Source organism: Pleurodeles waltl, chromosome 6 (assembly GCF_031143425.1).
Source record: "Pleurodeles waltl isolate 20211129_DDA chromosome 6, aPleWal1.hap1.20221129, whole genome shotgun sequence".
In the NCBI taxonomy this organism is placed as follows: Eukaryota; Metazoa; Chordata; class Amphibia; order Caudata; family Salamandridae; genus Pleurodeles; species Pleurodeles waltl.
Genome location: NC_090445.1, coordinates 663925389 through 663943109, shown reverse-complemented (window position 1 = coordinate 663943109; position 17721 = coordinate 663925389). Strand labels below are relative to the sequence as shown.

The 17721-nt window shown below is 45.5% G+C and overlaps 1 protein-coding gene and 1 long non-coding RNA gene across 4 annotated transcripts in view; one reads left to right on the top strand and one right to left on the bottom strand.

Moving 5' to 3' along the window:
* The window catches only part of ARHGEF40 (Rho guanine nucleotide exchange factor 40), a 309810-nt gene that overhangs the window by 194924 nt on the left and 97165 nt on the right, over window positions 1–17721 (top strand). For 2 of the 3 annotated variants that reach the window (XM_069239053.1, XM_069239052.1), the window contains exon 14: window positions 8864–10107. In XM_069239053.1, coding sequence (XP_069095154.1) covers window positions 8864–10107 — 1244 coding nt within the window. The remainder of the gene's footprint in view (window positions 1–8863; window positions 10108–17721) is intronic. The other variant, XM_069239054.1, reaches the window with a different exon arrangement.
* LOC138300126 (uncharacterized) overlaps window positions 1–17721 on the bottom strand; it is a 204260-nt gene that overhangs the window by 163156 nt on the left and 23383 nt on the right. The window lies entirely within an intron of this gene.

Genomic DNA, 17721 nt, shown 5'->3' with positions numbered 1-17721 from the left:
CACCCTTGGTTGTGGTACTACTACCAGTGCGATTGCTAGGACACTAGGGGAAGTAGTAGTGCTCTTGGCGATTTTCTTAGAACAGTTGCTATCACCTGTATGGCCTTTTTCCTTACACAAAAAGCACTGGGGTTTCTTGTTAGAAGAGGAGGAAGACTTGGACCCATCCTCAGAAGAATTTTGTGGAGCTGTTGAAGACTCCTTCTTATCTTTAGGTTTTTCCCCATCCTTCTCCTGGGACTTAAAAGCATTTTTTTCTTCTGGTCACCCCACCTTGGGTGTTCTTATCCACCCTGGTGAAAACCCACTTGTCTGCCTTCTTTCCCAATTGTTGGGGAGAGGTCAGCTCAGAGTCCACAAGGTATTGGTGCAGTCTGTAAGAGACACAATTGTTAATGATGTGCTCTCTCATGACCAAATTGTACAACCCTTTATAGTTATGTACATTACTACTATGTAACCAGCCTTCCAGAGCCTTAACTGCACAGTCTACAAAGTCTACCCAGTCTTGAGAGGACTCCTTCTGAGTTTTCCTAACTTTAATCCTATACTCCTCAGTTTTGAGCCCAAACCCTTCAATCGGAGCTTCTTTCAAGACGTGGTAGTTGTCTGCATCCTCTTCTTTAACTGCCAAAAGTTTGTCTCTGCCTTTGTCTGCAAAGGAGTGCCACAGGATAGCTGCCTACTGCTTGTGAGGGACCTTTGGACATTTACAGGCCCTCTCGAAAGCATTAATTCACTTTTGAATGTCTTCCCCAGACTTGTAAGGAGGGACTATCCTTTTGAGATTTGTAGAATTGAAGTTCACTTCTCTGACTCCGAATTCTCTAATGCTGCCACCATGGGGTTCTAACCCCAAATTCTTTATTATCCCCTTTCCATCTCTAGGGCCCCTCTCTCTCTCAAGAGCTAGCTGCAGCTTTTTCATCTTGAGTTTGGCTTTCCCAAGTTTCAGCAAGCTTAACCCTCTATCTAAGGTCCCGCTTCTGAGCTAGAGTGGATAGGTCCAGCAGAAGATGCTGAGGCAAGGGAAGATGAGGATGATCTACTCCTCCTGGAAACCCTTTTGACCACCCCAGGGGGAGAAATAATGTGCCTACTACTGTGACCCCCTCTTTTATTACCAGTACTGTTCCCTGCAGGTTCAAAGTTCTCTCCAGAATCTTCATGGTCCTGTCCAGTGTGGTCAGATAATGTACCAGGTACCTCCTTGCCCAACACTGGTGGCTTCCCCTCCTCATCTAGCTCTCTTTCCCTATCAGGGTTCTGGACGTATCCTCAATGAGTAACTCTAAGAGAGTAGATTCGATAGGGTTGCAACGTGTCTTTAGTTTCCTAGCTGAACACAGGATGCTAAGTTACTTGAACTTAAGAGCCCCATTCCTAGACTCCTGAGTCTGATCAGTGTCCCCAACTAAAGACTTGGTACTAGAGTAGTGGTGCACCGATGTACTCTAGAGTTCTAAACTTTTGAGAAGTTTGGAGAAAGGGCTATGCTAGACCTTTCACTACCCAAGCTAAAAGTTTAGAGGTACCTGACGTTACTAGTACAGTATGTACCCAACGGTCAGTGGTGATTGTTCTCATGGAAAGTCACTGATGACCAAGTGGTAAAGAAATGCAAGTGATTTATCCCATCACTGCACCCCCACTGTAGGAGTCTGGCTCATTTTATGGTGTACACCTATGGTGTGGCAGCCAATACTGAGTCCAGGCAACCCTTAGTGATCATGTTTTGGTGCCTAGGTAACCAAAGATATTTAGGGTAGCTATGGAGAGCTGCTCAGGCTTATCAAGGAGGAGTGTAAAGCACTTTACAATCAGGGGCAGCTGCTCCGTAATAGCAGCGGGGCATCCCCCCCCTACTCAGTCAGGCAGTGACAAATTTTTCACTGCCTGACTGAACCATGGGAGCTTGGGGCAGGGAGGGACCATGACAGGGAGGAGGAGTGGTGGGCACTCGTAAGTGTGCATGTAAGTTTGGTCAGCCATCTTAGGCCGGCCAAACTCACATACGCACTTACATTTCTCCAACCCAGCTGTGTTAACACAGCCAGGTTGGGGAAATGGCACAGACTCCCTGCGCCTGAGCGAGCATCAAACCAGCCTGCGAAATGGCACAGGCTCCGTGTGCCTGAGCGAGCAACAAACCAGCCTGCTCAGGCCAGTACACAGGCTGCTCTCATTCTTGCTTTAGCATGAGAGGAGTGTCTGGATTTGGAGCCTGTGCTTTGTGCCCTGGATTTGGGAAGAGAGAAGTCTCACGGAAGCAACCAGAAACTGGAGCGGCGGGAAGGTACATTTAAAAAATATATGTTCGATGGCATCTGTCGCTGTAGATACGCATGTTCTGCAATAGCTCGCCATCTGGTGTTGGGCCGGAGTGTTACAAGTTGTTTTTCTTCGAAGAAGTCTTTCGAGTCACGGGACCGAGTGACTCCTCCTTTTGTCTCCATTGCGCATGGGCGTCGACTCCATCCTCGATTGTTTTTTTTCCGCCATCGGGTTCGGACGTGTTCCTGTCGCTCCGAGTTTCGGAACAGAAAAAATAGTTAATTTCGGAAGATTTTCGTCGGTATTGTTGCGTTCGGGATCGGCATACTTACATTCAACACCGCATCGAAGATCGAAGAGCTCCGGTGCCCTTCGGGGTAATTTTTCGATCCTCCGTCGGGGCCTGGTCGGCCCGACCGCGTGCTGAAGAACGCCGATGGAACGGACCCCGTTCCGTTTCTGCCCCAAATGCCACAATAAATACCCCTACACAGACCAACACTTGGTCTGCAACCTGTGCCTGTCACCTGAGCACAGCGAAGACACCTGCGAGGCCTGTCGTGCGTTCCGGTCCCGAAAAACACTCCGAGACCGTCGAGCCAGAAGACTTCAAATGGCGTCCGCACCGACAGCCCGACGGGAGTTCGAGGAACAGGAAGAGGAAGGTACCTTCTCGATCCAAGACTCAGACTCCGAAGGATTCGACGATACACAAACCGTGAGTAAGACGTCGAAAACCACACAAAGAAACATTTACAAGGCCCAGGGGACGCCACTGCCACCAGGCCATGGCTCAACCCATAAAATCGGTGACCGACCGTCCGCACCGAAAAAGGCCCAAACAGTGCCGAGATCGTCCGACTCCGGTCGAGACACCGGCACGCAGCCTTCTCGGGACCGAGAAAGTGCTGGAGACAAGCCTCGACACCGAGATGCCGGTGTGGACACGGCTCGACGCCGAGACAGCGGCACCGAAACAGATCGACGCCGAGAGGTTTCGGCCCCGAAAAGGAAAAAAGTCACCTCGGAGCCGAAAAAACACGCAGACACAGTTTCGACGCGAAACAAACTGCAAGCGACCCAGCTTCAGGCTCTTATACAGAAGAGCACTCGCTAACCTCCCAAATGCAGAAGCATAGGTTTGAGGAAGAGCTACAAGCAACTGATGCGGACCATACGCAAAAGCGTATCTTCATTCAGCAGGGGACAGGAAAAATAAGCACCCTTCCCCCCATTAGGAGAAAGAGAAGGTTGGAGTTCCAGACGGAACAAGCACCACAACCAAAAGTGGTGAAAAGAGTTACACCACCACCCTCTCCTCCGCCCGTGATTAACGTTTCACCAGCACAAACGCCATCACACTCCCCAGCTCACACCACCATGAGCCAGGGTGACCAAGACCAGGACGCATGGGACCTATACGACGCCCCAGTGTCAGATAACAGCCCAGAGGCATACCCTACAAAACCATCTCCACCAGAAGACAGCACCGCGTACTCTCAGGTGGTGGCTAGAGCAGCACAATTTCACAACGTAAGCCTCCACTCAGAACAGGTCGAGGATGATTTCCTGTTCAACACACTCTCCTCCACCCACAGCTCCTACCAAAGCCTGCCTATGCTCCCTGGTATGCTCCGGCACGCAAAAGACATATTTAAGGACCCGGTCAAAAGTAGGGCAATCACACCAAGGGTGGAAAAAAAGTATAAGCCGCCTCCTACAGACCCGGCTTTCATCACAACACAGCTGCCACCAGACTCTGTTGTTGTAGGAGCAGCTAGGAAAAGGGCCAACTCTCACACATCTGGAGATGCACCACCCCCAGATAAAGAAAGCCGCAAGTTTGATGCAGCTGGTAAAAGAGTCGCAGCACAAGCTGCAAACCAGTGGCGCATCGCGAACTCCCAGGCACTACTTGCGCGCTATGACAGAGCCCACTGGGACGAGATGCAACATCTCATTGAACATCTGCCCAAAGACTTCCAAAATAGGGCAAAACAAGTGGTTGAGGAGGGACAGGCCATCTCCAACAACCAGATCCGCTCCTCCATGGACGCTGCAGATACAGCTGCACGGACAATTAATACATCTGTAACTATCAGAAGGCATGCATGGCTCCGAACGTCTGGATTTAAACCAGAGATTCAACAAGCAGTTCTCAATATGCCTTTTAATGAAAAAGAACTGTTCGGTCCAGAAGTGGACACAGCGATTGAGAAACTCAAAAAAGATACGGACACTGCCAAAGCCATGGGCGCACTCTACTCCCCGCAGAGCAGAGGGAATTACAGCTCATTCCGTAAAACGCCCTTTCGAGGGGGGTTTCGGGGTCAAAGCACACAAGCCAGCACCTCACAAGCCACACCGTCCAGTTACCAAGGACAGTATAGAGGAGGTTTTCGGGGACAATATAGAGGAGGGCAATTCCCTAGAAATAGAGGAAGATTCCAAAGCCCCAAAACCCCTACTACTAAACAGTGACTCACATGTCACTCACCCCCTCCACACAACACCAGTGGGGGGACGAATAGGTCATTATTACAGAGCATGGGAGAAAATCACTACAGACACTTGGGTTCTAGCAATTATCCAACATGGTTACTGCATAGAATTTCTACAGTTCCCTCCAAACATACCACCAAAAGCACAAAATTTAACAACACACCATTCCAATCTCCTAGAGATAGAAGTGCAGGCACTATTGCAAAAGAATGCAATCGAATTAGTGCCAAACACACAAATAAACACAGGAGTTTACTCACTGTACTTTCTGATACCAAAGAAGGACAAAACACTGAGACCAATCCTAGACCTCAGAGTAGTCAACACTTTCATCAAATCAGACCACTTCCACATGGTCACACTACAAGAAGTATTGCCATTGCTAAAGCTGCACGACTACATGGCAACTTTAGACCTCAAGGATGCTTATTTCCATATACCAATTCACCCATCGCACAGGAAATACCTAAGGCTTGTATTCAAAGGAATACATTACCAATTCAAGGTACTGCCTTTCGGATTAACAACCGCACCAAGAGTCTTTACCAAATGTCTAGCGGTAGTCGCTGCACACATCAGAAGGCAGCAAATACATGTGTTCCCATATCTAGACGACTGGCTAATCAAGGCCCATTCGTTAATAGAGTGCTCAAATCACACAAATCATATCATACAAACCCTCTTCAAACTAGGGTTCACCGTCAATTTCACAAAATCCAAGATTCGGCCACGCAAGGTACAACAATACCTGGGAGCCATAATAGACACATCAAAAGGAGTAGCCACTCCAAGTCCACAAAGAATTCAAAATTTCAACACCATCATACAACGCATGTATCCAACACAAAACATACAAGCAAAGATGGTATTACAACTCCTAGGCATGATGTCATCATGCATAGCCATTGTCCCAAACGCAAGACTGCACATGAGGCCCTTACAACAATGCCTAGCATCACAGTGGTCTCAAGCACAGGGTCACCTTCTAGATCTGGTGTTAATAGACCGCCAAACTTACCTCTCGCTTCTGTGGTGGAACAACATAAATTTAAACAAGGGGCGGCCTTTTCAAGACCCAGTGCCACAATACGTAATAACAACAGATGCTTCCATGACAGGGTGGGGAGCACACCTCGATCAACACAGCAGACAAGGACAATGGAACGTACATCAAACAAAACTGCATATCAATCACCTAGAACTTCTTGCAGTTTTTCAAGCACTAAAAGCTTTCCAACCAATAATAGTTCACAAATACATTCTTGTCAAAACAGACAACATGACAACAATGTATTATCTAAACAAGCAGGGAGGGACGCACTCCACGCAGTTAAGCATGTTAGCACAAAAAATTTGGCATTGGGCAATTCACAACCAAATTCGCCTAATTGCACAGTTTATACCAGGGATACAAAATCAACTCGCAGACAATCTCTCTCGAGATCACCAACAGGTCCACGAATGGGAAATTCACCCCCAAATACTGAACACTTATTTCAAACTCTGGGGAACACCTCAGATAGACTTGTTTGCGACAAGGGAGAACGCAAAATGCCAAAACTTCGCATCCAGATACCCACACAAACAATCCCAAGGCAATGCCCTATGGATGAACTGGTCAGGGATATTTGCTTACCCTTTTCCTCCTCTCCCTCTCCTTCCTTACCTGGTAAACAAACTCAGTCAAAGCAAACTCAAACTCATATTGATAGCACCAACTTGGGCAAGGCAACCCTGGTACACAACGCTGCTAGACCTATCAGTGGTACCCTGCGTCAAATTGCCCAACAGGCCAGATCTGTTGACACAGCACAACCAAAAGATCAGACACCCAGATCCAGCATCGCTGAATCTAGCAATCTGGCTCCTGAAATCCTAGAATTCGGGCACTTACAACTTACCCAAGAATGTATGGAAGTCATAAAACAAGCAAGAAGGCCATCCACCAGGCACTGCTATGCAAGTAAATGGAAGAGGTTTGTTTGCTACTGCCATATTAATCAAATACAACCATTACACACAACTCCAGAACATGTAGTGGGTTACTTGCTTCACTTACAAAAATCTAACCTAGCTTTCTCTTCCATTAAGATTCACCTTGCAGCAATATCTGCATACCTGCAGACTACCTATTCAACTTCCCTATATAAAATACCAGTCATTAAAGCATTCATGGAGGGCCTTAGGAGAATTATACCACCAAGAACACTACCTGTTCCTTCATGGAACCTAAATGTTGTCCTAACTAGACTTATGGGTCCACCTTTTGAACCCATGCACTCCTGCGACATACAGTTCCTAACCTGGAAGGTGGCATTTCTCATCGCCATTACTTCCCTGAGAAGAGTAAGCGAGATTCAGGCGTTTACTATACAGGAACCTTTTATACAACTACACAAAAATAAAGTCGTCCTAAGGACCAATCCTAAATTTTTGCCAAAGGTTATTTCACCGTTCCATCTAAATCAAACAGTGGAACTTCCGGTGTTCTTTCCACAGCCAGATACCGTAGCTGAAAGGGCACTACATACATTAGATGTCAAAAGAGCATTAATGTATTACATTGACAGAACAAAGAACATCAGAAAGACTAAACAACTCTTTATTGCATTTCAAAAACCTCATGCAGGAAACCCAATTTCAAAACAAGGTATAGCCAGATGGATAGTTAAATGCATCCAAATCTGCTACCTTAAAGCTAAACGACAGCTGCCCATTACACCAAGGGCACACTCAACCAGAAAGAAAGGTGCTACCATGGCCTTTCTAGGAAACATCCCAATGCAAGAAATATGTAAGGCAGCCACATGGTCTACGCCTCACACATTCACCAAGCACTACTGTGTAGACGTGTTATCCGCACAACAAGCCACAGTAGGTCAAGCTGTATTAAGGACATTATTTCAGACTACTTCCACTCCTACAGGCTGATCCACCGCTTTTGGGGAAATAACTGCTTACTAGTCTATTGCAGAACATGCGTATCTACAGCGACAGATGCCATCGAACTGAAAATGTCACTTACCCAGTGTACATCTGTTCGTGGCATCAGTCGCAGTAGATTCGCATGTGCCCACCCGCCTCCCCGGGAGCCTGTAGCAGTTTGGAAGTTACCTTCAATTATTTATATATGTATCATCTCAACCTTAAATAAGTGCATACTTAGTCACTCCATTGCATGGGCACTATTACTACAATTCAACTCCTACCTCACCCTCTGCGGGGAAAAACAATCGAGGATGGAGTCGACGCCCATGCGCAATGGAGACAAAAGGAGGAGTCACTCGGTCCCGTGACTCGAAAGACTTCTTCGAAGAAAAACAACTTGTAACACTCCGGCCCAACACCAGATGGCGAGCTATTGCAGAACATGCGAATCTACTGCGACTGATGCCACGAACAGATGTACACTGGGTAAGTGACATTTTCAATTTTTACACTCCTTCCCCCAGCACCAGTCCTCCCAAAGCCACGCTAGATTGGCTGCAGCCACCCTTGCTTACTATACCGTATTAGCCAGTCAGTAATTGTCACACAAGAAAGAACCACAACAGGTGTTGCAAAAATAAAGTATTCTTTATTACAACACTACCTCTATACTAACATTGGTAAATATCAACTTGGAGATAACTACACACGAAATATGCACTTAGTAACAAGCAAGAAAAGCATAGAAATACATAAGACCCTATTTTGGGTGGGGGGGCAAACCATATACTAAGAAAGTGGTATAATAATGGAGGAGTGCAACCAAGGTAAATGTGTTAGAACCCCAGTGGCTGGGGGCGTAAGGAATTGCCAAAAAAACAAATTTAGAGGAGAGAGACAGACACTAGTAGCCTAATTAGCAGGATCCCAGTGTACTACCTTCCAAACACACTGACACCAGGCACAAAGTGGAAGTAACTATGCTAGAAAGATGCTACTTTCCTACAAGTATTGCGTTGGCAAATGCACTATTGTGAGTTAAGAGATACCTCTGTTGTTGTGAGCATAAGGTACTATTTTACTTTGCTTCACAGTAGCTACTCCCAACACGTTGTTTGGGAGTAAATAACATTTGACCTTTTCTTCGTTTTTTCTGCAGGCCCACAAATGGACCCTAGAGGGCGTGAAGCGCTTAGCAGCTATTGGCGAAGGGTCAGGCAGTGCGAGACAGAACCAAGACGTCCTGGCATCCCTGGTGCAGTATCAACAGCAGCACCCAGTCATCCCTGAGCAGCTCTTCCAAGAAATGAAGGCCATGGCCCTGGAGCTCCAGAGCCAGAAGGCACTGAGAGAGTGGGCCCAGTGCTGGTCAAAGTGCCAGGAGATGGAGAAGATTTTCCACAAGAAGATGGAAGCAGCCCTAAAAGACAAGGAGACCTTTGAGAAGGCCCCAGTCAGTCCTGAAGCACTGTCTGGCAAGAAAAACTGTACCCGTGAGAAGGAGGATTTTAGTCCAGAAGCACTAAAGGGCAAAAAGCCAATAAGTTCAGATAAAGGACAACTAAGCCCCAAAGTAATAAAAAGCAAGAAAGTTACTACTGACAAAGTTGAAATTAGCCCTGAGGCTCCGAAGGGTAAGAAGGCAACTGCCTTAGAGGACGTCCTGACCAGACCAGAAGTCCTTAAAGGCAAAAAGCCATCTTCTCCAGGGAAAGTCCAGACTAACCAAGAGGCTCTCAAGCCAAAGAAGTCACCTGCCCCCGATAAAAGTCCATCAGGCTCTGAGGGCCACCGGAAGCGATCGGACAGCATCAGCACAGTTTCAGAAAAAGGGGAAGGGAGACGTTTTTGGGGACTGGGCTCCATGCTCAGCCCTTCCAGGAGCATGACCTCGCTACTGGCTCCCCAAGCACCCAGCAATGCGGCAAGTTCTCCCGATGCCTCTTCAGGGGTGCTGGCTGAAGACAGTGACTGGGATCAGGTCTTCGCAGACAGTGAGAGGTACGACGGTTCTCGCGTGGGCCGGGGCTCTACTGCGTCCTGGGCGCCGACTCTGCCAGTGTGTGAGAAAGCCTTACGAGATCCAAAGAGCAGGGGCCCGGCATCGGAGGGCTCTGCCTCCCCCTGCCTGAAGCCTCGACTCCCCTCCCCTAGAGGGCTACTTCTGAAGAAGTCTCAGAGTACAGTCTCTCCTCCACCGCAGGGTCAGAGGTCATTCAGCGAGCCCGGCCCAGGTCAGGGAAAGGTTGGCGTGTACATTCGGGGGCTGGAGGTGAGCAGCACTGAGGTGGTGGACCGTACCTGCTCCCCAAAGGAACATGTGATGATAGGCAGAGGTGGGGCCTTCTCCGCAGATGCCCCCTGGGGGGGAACCCCAAGAATGGAGAGGAAGAGACGGATCGGGTGAGTAAGGCAGGTCTAACAAGACCTGCATTGGTTTGGGTTGATTCTACACTGGTGTCTGATCAAACAGGCACAGCTAAGACACCATATCGAGGTGGTCCTGGACGTAGTACCACACAGTGGTGTTCAATGTAACGGTGCGTATTAATATACCTAGTGTTACTTAGCCTAGCCCAACAACATACTGGGGCTAGTAACACATTAGCAACAATCTGTTGTGTGTTTAGCCTGTGGCCTATTGTTCCAGAGTCAGCAGAAGAACTTCTGAGTTTTCTGGGGTTTGCAGCAGGACTAAGAGATTCCCTTTCTAGACTTTCAGGGAGTCCCTGGGATCACAAAGAGGTGGCCACACAGTGGATGGATTAGACTAGCAGGAATGCAGTTGCATTAAATAGTCAGACACAGACTGATAAAATTAGTAACCATAATGTCAAAACTTGTTTTTACACAATAGTTTACCTACAAAAGGCCACTCTTTCTGAATCGTATCTTACAAGAAGAAATGTTAGGAGTTTCTTTTGACAATCACAGTCATCACGGACACTATTTACATTCCTTTGCTTTTATGGGAAAATCCGATATATTTTAGGTTTGGTAGTCTGGGTTTGTTTACAATGGGCTTATTAGACATTAGACTAACACATTTAATAGTAATGTTTTGTAGTTGAAAAGGTCAGGACTGGAAACCGTGTCTGTGCTGACCTCGAGTGAGGGGTCTTCCTCACAACAATTGTCCAAATACTTTCATGCAGAATCCTACTGGGCTTCAGTTAGAAACGGGTACAGACACACACGGGCCCACTCACACACCTTCTCCAACTTCCATCACCAGTGTGCTTGTATTCAAGAGGGAAATTCTGCACGATTGAGGGGAGACTGCAAAATGCATTTGCTTGAGAGCTTTTACGTGTACTATGTGACAGCTTTTTTGTAATTATACTCTGGTAGCATCTAATGTATAATTCTGCCCTGTAGTAGTTCGTTTTTAAAATTGTATTAATAGTTTTTTTTGTTTTTCTTTAATCATCCGGATGTTTTCAGATCAAGCATTTCTGTAGTACCGAGCGGCCCATCTGCTGGGCACCATCTTCAGAGTTCTTTGTTCCATAGCCTTTGGTCCCAAACACCAGTGCTCAGAAGATTTCCCTGAAGTAGACTGTTTTGTAGTTTACAGTACACATGGGGGGAACCAGTCACCAAGATCAGAGAAGGCAATATAGCTTAAGTACATGTCTTTACTCATGATTGAGGAACTTCGTTTACATAACAAAGTATACTTTTTTTCCAGACTACTGGGCAGCCCATTACCATTTTTCCTCACAATTCCACCTCAGGGTCTGACACAAAGATAATCTTGGTGCATAATCTTGGTGCATCAAGTCACCATCTGCCTCCAGGGTATAGGGAAGATGAATATGAGACACAACAGAAATGTTTCTTGAGTCTGTAAAGACACGGAAGAAGGGCCATCTTGTTTGGAATGCTACAGTGAAGTTCATTGCTCTGATCACAGTTTCCGCCCACAAAGTGAAGGCTTTTCTTAATCCACCACAGAATGATGCTTTCGAGGAAGAGGAACACGTATATTGGACCACAGCAGCCTAAAGCATCATGTTGCTCTTTGAGTACCTGAGACCCCAAATCAGGGAAAGCCTTCAACCTCAGAGACACATGAAAGAGGGAGCCCTAAAAAGTAGAATCTTTGGATGATATTAAGGGGAATCCCTTTTAGAGTAAGGTGTAGCCGAACCTGGAGTATCTACTCTAAATGAGATGGTAGCATATTAGACTCTTGTATGTGCACTAATAGTGATGCCGCACAGGGGGTAGTTGCTGGAGGCATTGGAACCAGCACACACACACACACACACACACAGACACAACATTTCTTGTACTGATAGTAGACTTCCTTATTCAGCTGAAAAAGGTTATCCCTCAACAGATCCAACGCCAGGCTGCCAGCAGCAAGCCCAGAAAGATACGTAGTGTGCCAGAAGACACCCTGCTGCTGAAAGCACATAGAGGCATGGGGAAAATAACCATCACGTAAAGCTTACTGTATGAAGAGCATTCTCATCTGCACAGGGACCCCTTTTACCTCCTGTGGGCTAGTTAGCTGGACTTGCGGAATTTCTCCCAGAAAATGAACAAGAGATATTGTGAGTGAAGGTAATCTCGTCACTAATTAGCTGCACCAGGAATCGGTGCCTTGGACCAAATTGCACTATGTTAACCACCTAGAAGTCACAAATAGGCCCCATGTACAGCAAGCATGGTGTTGTAATTGAAGATGTATCCTTTGTAGATTATAATAGATAGGTGTATTCAGCTTAGTTACAGGATACAGGTAACGCCCCATCAGGAGGTGCATCCGTACTGCTCAGCCCACTCTCACGAACTCACGTTCATTCCCAACAGGCACACATCAGCATTCCATTACATCACACTTACACTGGCTGAGCAGCAGGGAACTGGTAACTAAGGAGAGAATGCATAGTAACAATTCAAATCACAACACATCTCCTCTTGTTAGAAAACAAAATATGGAAATAACATTAACATAAGGACCAATAGATGGTAGAACAAATTCAAACTAAAAAAAACAGTAAATAAATAGGACTAAAGAAGTAAATAGATGATAACAGTTCTAAAATATCAGATTCAATAATAAACACATAATGCAATGCAATTACACTCACCTCCTTCAGCAGCACACTACAACAAGGAGGTGCAACATACTCATCAACGCAACACCACTCACCCCCTTCAGCAACACACTACAACAAGGAGGTGCAGCATACTCATCAATGCAACACCACACTCACCCCCTTCTGCAACACAAAACGACAAGGAGGTGCAACATATGCATCAGTTTAACAATAGGGTACACAACCTTGCAACCCAACACTAGGGAACATGACCCTGCAAAGCAACACTAAGGTACACAACCCATCAACTCAACACTAGGTACTTGAACCTGCAATGCTACACTAGGGTACACAACCCATCAGTGAAACACTAACATACTCGACCCAGCACTGCAACACTAGGGTACTCAACCCTGCAATATAACTTTAAGGTACATAACCCTGCAATGCATCGCTAGTGTATTTAACCCTGCAGTGCAACACTAGGGTATTCAGCCCTGCAGCGCACTACTAGGGTACACAAACCTGCAATGCAACACTAGTGTACATGAACCTGCACCACAACACTAGGGTACAGAACCCTGCAATGCAGTTCCACGGTACACAACCAATCAATGCAACACTAGGGTACTCAACCCTGCAACGCAACATTTTGGTACACAACCATGCAATGCAACAGTAGGGTACACAACCCTGCAACGCTACATTTGGGTACTCAACCCTGCAACACTAGGGTACTCAATCCTGCAACGCAACACTAGGGTATATAACCCTGCAATGCAACACTAACACAACCCTGCACGACCCTTAACACTGAACACCATTTTGCATCACCACTGCGGCACACTTTACATGACCACAGGTATAAGACCATGGACCCCAATCAAGCATTGCATGATTGAAAATACATTTAGTTAGAAAGTTCAGCATGACACTTAATAAAATACACATGGGCAGCAAATTTGGCATGGCATAAATAAAATGTACACTCATGCATTAAATTGATAACAGCTCTCAGACAAATGCTGGCATGGCAAGTCAGACTAGATGGCACACAACTATATCAAGCAAGTGACATTTTAAAGTCCCCAGTGAGCGACCTCTCAACCCAAAAAAAACCTCAAATCTCCGACAGTTGAAGAAACTCTTCAGGTGCATCGTTCACACTGGAGGAGTGATGCCTGCAGCTTGAATGACTTACAAAACCTTTATGTCTCAGTTCTACTTGGCAGCATCCTCACGTAGCACAAAGTGGCTGCAATCACTCATAATTCAGTGCTTTAATACTTTGTTGCAGCTCTCACCCACTTTCCAGCTTTTTCCTAGTGTCGTAACCAGTGCACATTGAACTTTTAATTCCTCTTCCGACGCACATCGTACCCCGCTTCCTACTCCTCTCAGCCGTGGCAGTGCCCGTTCCAGCTTCAGAACTATTACATCAGCAAACCGCCCATAAGCACCTCACATGGCAACACATACAGCTGGCTTCCATTATGAAGCCGGTGGCACACGCACATCCGCTCACGCTCAGAATGGCAGGTTTTCAACACAGCAGCCACAGAGTTTTTTTTTAAATGCCACAACCAACCCTCATGCTCCTAACGGCATATCCAAAAAGGGGTAAGGCGAGAAAAGCAATTAACTCACCGCCAGTCTAATTGAAGTGAGGGTTGGATGCACAATATTACAGTTAATCCTCACGGCAGAATTCAAGAGAATTATGGCACTTTATTAAGCACTAAATGTTTCTACTAGCTGCCATCCAATGTTATAAGTAGCTCCCAATGTACACCTATAAAACTGTCTTAGAGCTCTCAAGCAGCTGATTGCATTCACAGCCGGTTTGCTTACTTAGCTTGCTGTATTCCCAGCACTCCTCTAACATCAGGCCTGTCAATTTTACTGCTCACCAGCACATATACTCAAAACAGTGTCGCTGCTTCATGCCTTAATTTCTTGATTACAAGGGCGTCCAGCCTGTTCACATTGCTTGTTGCATTCCTTGCATTTCTCGAGCATCAGCGATACTGGTTTAATTCCCCACCAGCATGTATGTCAACCCGATGAGATGCTTGTTACATCTTAAGACGGTAAATACACGCGCTCACGAGCACTTTGTAATATTGCCCACAAGCTTTTTGCCTTCGAATGCGGGTTTCGGATCGGGAACAGGATTCTGTTTGCCGGTTTGTAGACGCGTCGGAGGATTAGTGCTAGGGGACATTTGATCGGCAAAGTAAAATAAAAAATATAAAGTTATTACTCACCTCTTGCCTGCGGAAAGCTTCTTTTCTTGCGACATCACATAAATTGGCGATGAGCGGAAGAGCCTACGTGGGACGTGTGGAGGTGTCCCTCAGCGTGTTGGAGGTTAGCTGGCTACCAACGGTTGTGGTTGCAGTTTTACGGAGTGTGCATAACTGTCCCGATGTGAATTTGGAGATCGCACACGTTGTAGCACCGACCTGGTAGGATTTTCTTTTCGGCGCACGTTCATCGTTACACGACGCGGACCTTTGAGCCTCCGTGAATTAAAGGCGCAGGCTCTTTCAAGGTGTGCTGGAATTTAAAGGGACAGTATCCCATTACCATCGCATTAAAGGGGAAGTTTAGAAACGTCTGTGTCATGAACTTCTATGGCACTTGGATTTAAAGGGGAAGTGCAGTTGCAGACAACACTGAGAGGATCGTACCGGCAATCCTGTTGTTGCTGTCTGTGGGAGTTTGGTCAATGGAGATGACACATGCATGAAACAGCAGTGACACGCACACCTGGATCCCTGCGTTCACCTTCGCTTATTTGGTGACAAGCACACCTGGATCCCTTCATTCACCTTCGCCTATTCGGTGATAGGCACACCATTCGAGGAAAAAAAACACCAAAGACATTTGCAGTTTTGCGTGATAAATCAGTAAAAGTGGAAGTGTATAATATATTTTATATTAGACAAGTGTGAAATAAGTATTATATAGACTTTCATAGTGAAAAATTTGTTTTGCAGGAAGTTAATTATTACAGACAGTTTACAAAGAGAGTTAAGTTTCGAATTATTCAGACATGCAGATGGCAAACCTACCTAGTGCATTTTTAAATGAACAAGGTCTGCCTAAGGCAAGATGGAGTCAATGGTTCAGGTCGTTCAATAGTTATTTGATTGCTGTTGATGGTGTGAATTTCCCTGCTGTTAGGAAAAAGGCTCTGCTATACAATTGTTTAGTTACAGAGGGGCAAAGAATTTTTGATCATTTACCAGAGGTAGATTTATTTACAACCACAGATATGGATGAGTACATTGAGGCGGTTCAGAGATTAGAGAAACATTTTGAAAAAGAACCCAACATAATTGTGGAGAGACATACATTTTTTATCCGTAAACAACATGAACATGAGACAGTTGATGACTTTATTGCATAATTGAGAGTACTAGCCTCTTCATATGAATTTGCTGGACCAATAGAACAATATTTAAGGGATCAATTGGTGGTAAATTGCTTTGATCGTAAGGTACAGGAAAGATTACTATGAAGTTGTAATCCCACGTTAGCGGAGACATTAGACATAGCTAGAGTGATTGAGAGGTCATTATTGGCTTCAAAGGAGTTAAACAAGGGCAAAATATCTTCAGGTGAAAGTATTAACTCTATTTCATGTAAAATGAAATCTACTGGACTAAATAGGATTAAGTGGAGCGAATCTGATAAGAGTGGGGTTTGTTTTAGATGTGGATAAAAAAATTATTTGGCGAATGCACCCAATTGTCCTACTATTGGCAAATCCTGTTCTAATTGCAGGAAAGTGGGGCATTTTGCACAAGTGTGCAAGAATTCTACTAGGGTAATGCTAGTTGGTGAGGCAGATGTGCAAGAAAAATCTTCAGATAGAATGGAGAGTGAGTTTACTAAGAAAGTGGTGTTGTCAATAAAGATGGTTGATACAGGCCCAGATGAAGTTTTTGGGGTGGTGACCCAGTGTGTGAGGTGAAAATGGGAGATTGGTGCGTTCAAGTTACAGTTGATTCTGGTTCACCAATAACTATTATTTCTGACAAACTATTTTTGGAGAAGTGAATCCTCCAGATATACACACGATTGCTTTTGGGGGTCAAGAGATAGATTTGTGTGGTTATTTCATGGAGACCTTGCATTATAAGGGCAGAATGATTCGTGCAAAAGTATATGTAGCCAAACGAGGGTACAATATTTTAGGTTGGAAGGACCAAGGTAAGTTTGGAATGGTTCTGAGGCCTGGTACCTCACAACCAATTTCTTTGATTAATGAATGTGCGGAGAATAGTGATTCCTTAGATCGTGTCTTGTTGAAGCACAAGGAAGTTTTTAAGGATGAGTTGGGAGTTGTGAAAGGATATGAACACAAAATTATTTTGAAGCCGAATTCGGTTCTGTCATTCACCGGGTCAGGAATGTTCCATTGTGCACGAGACAGAAACTCTAAGATCATTTCAATCAATTCTGTGTAGATGGGGTCATTGAACCCATTGAATCCTCTGAATAGATTTCTCCCATTGTCGTGGCTGTTAAAAAATCAGGAGATGTGAGGCTGTGTGTCGATTTAAGATCATTAAATAAAAATATACAGGTGGATTGTTTTACGTTGCCTAGGATTCATGACATGTTGGCGCAGCTTGGTGGCACAAAGCTTTTTCCACAATTGATTTGAGGGCTGCGTATCACCAAGTTGAGCTTGCTAATGAGTCTAAGGATTTAACATCATTTATCACACCATTTGGGGCATTTCGGTCTTTGAGAATGCCATTTGGGTTGGCATCTGCAGCTTCTGTTTCCAGAAATTTATGTACCAGCTCTTTGGAGAGGAAAGAGGAGTCTTGACCTATCAGGACGATATTTTAATATGCTCAGATACAATGCAACCTCACTTAAACAAACTGGAAAGAGTATTGAGCATATTGGAAGAGCATGGTATGACAGTTTCTAAACAGAAGTGCAA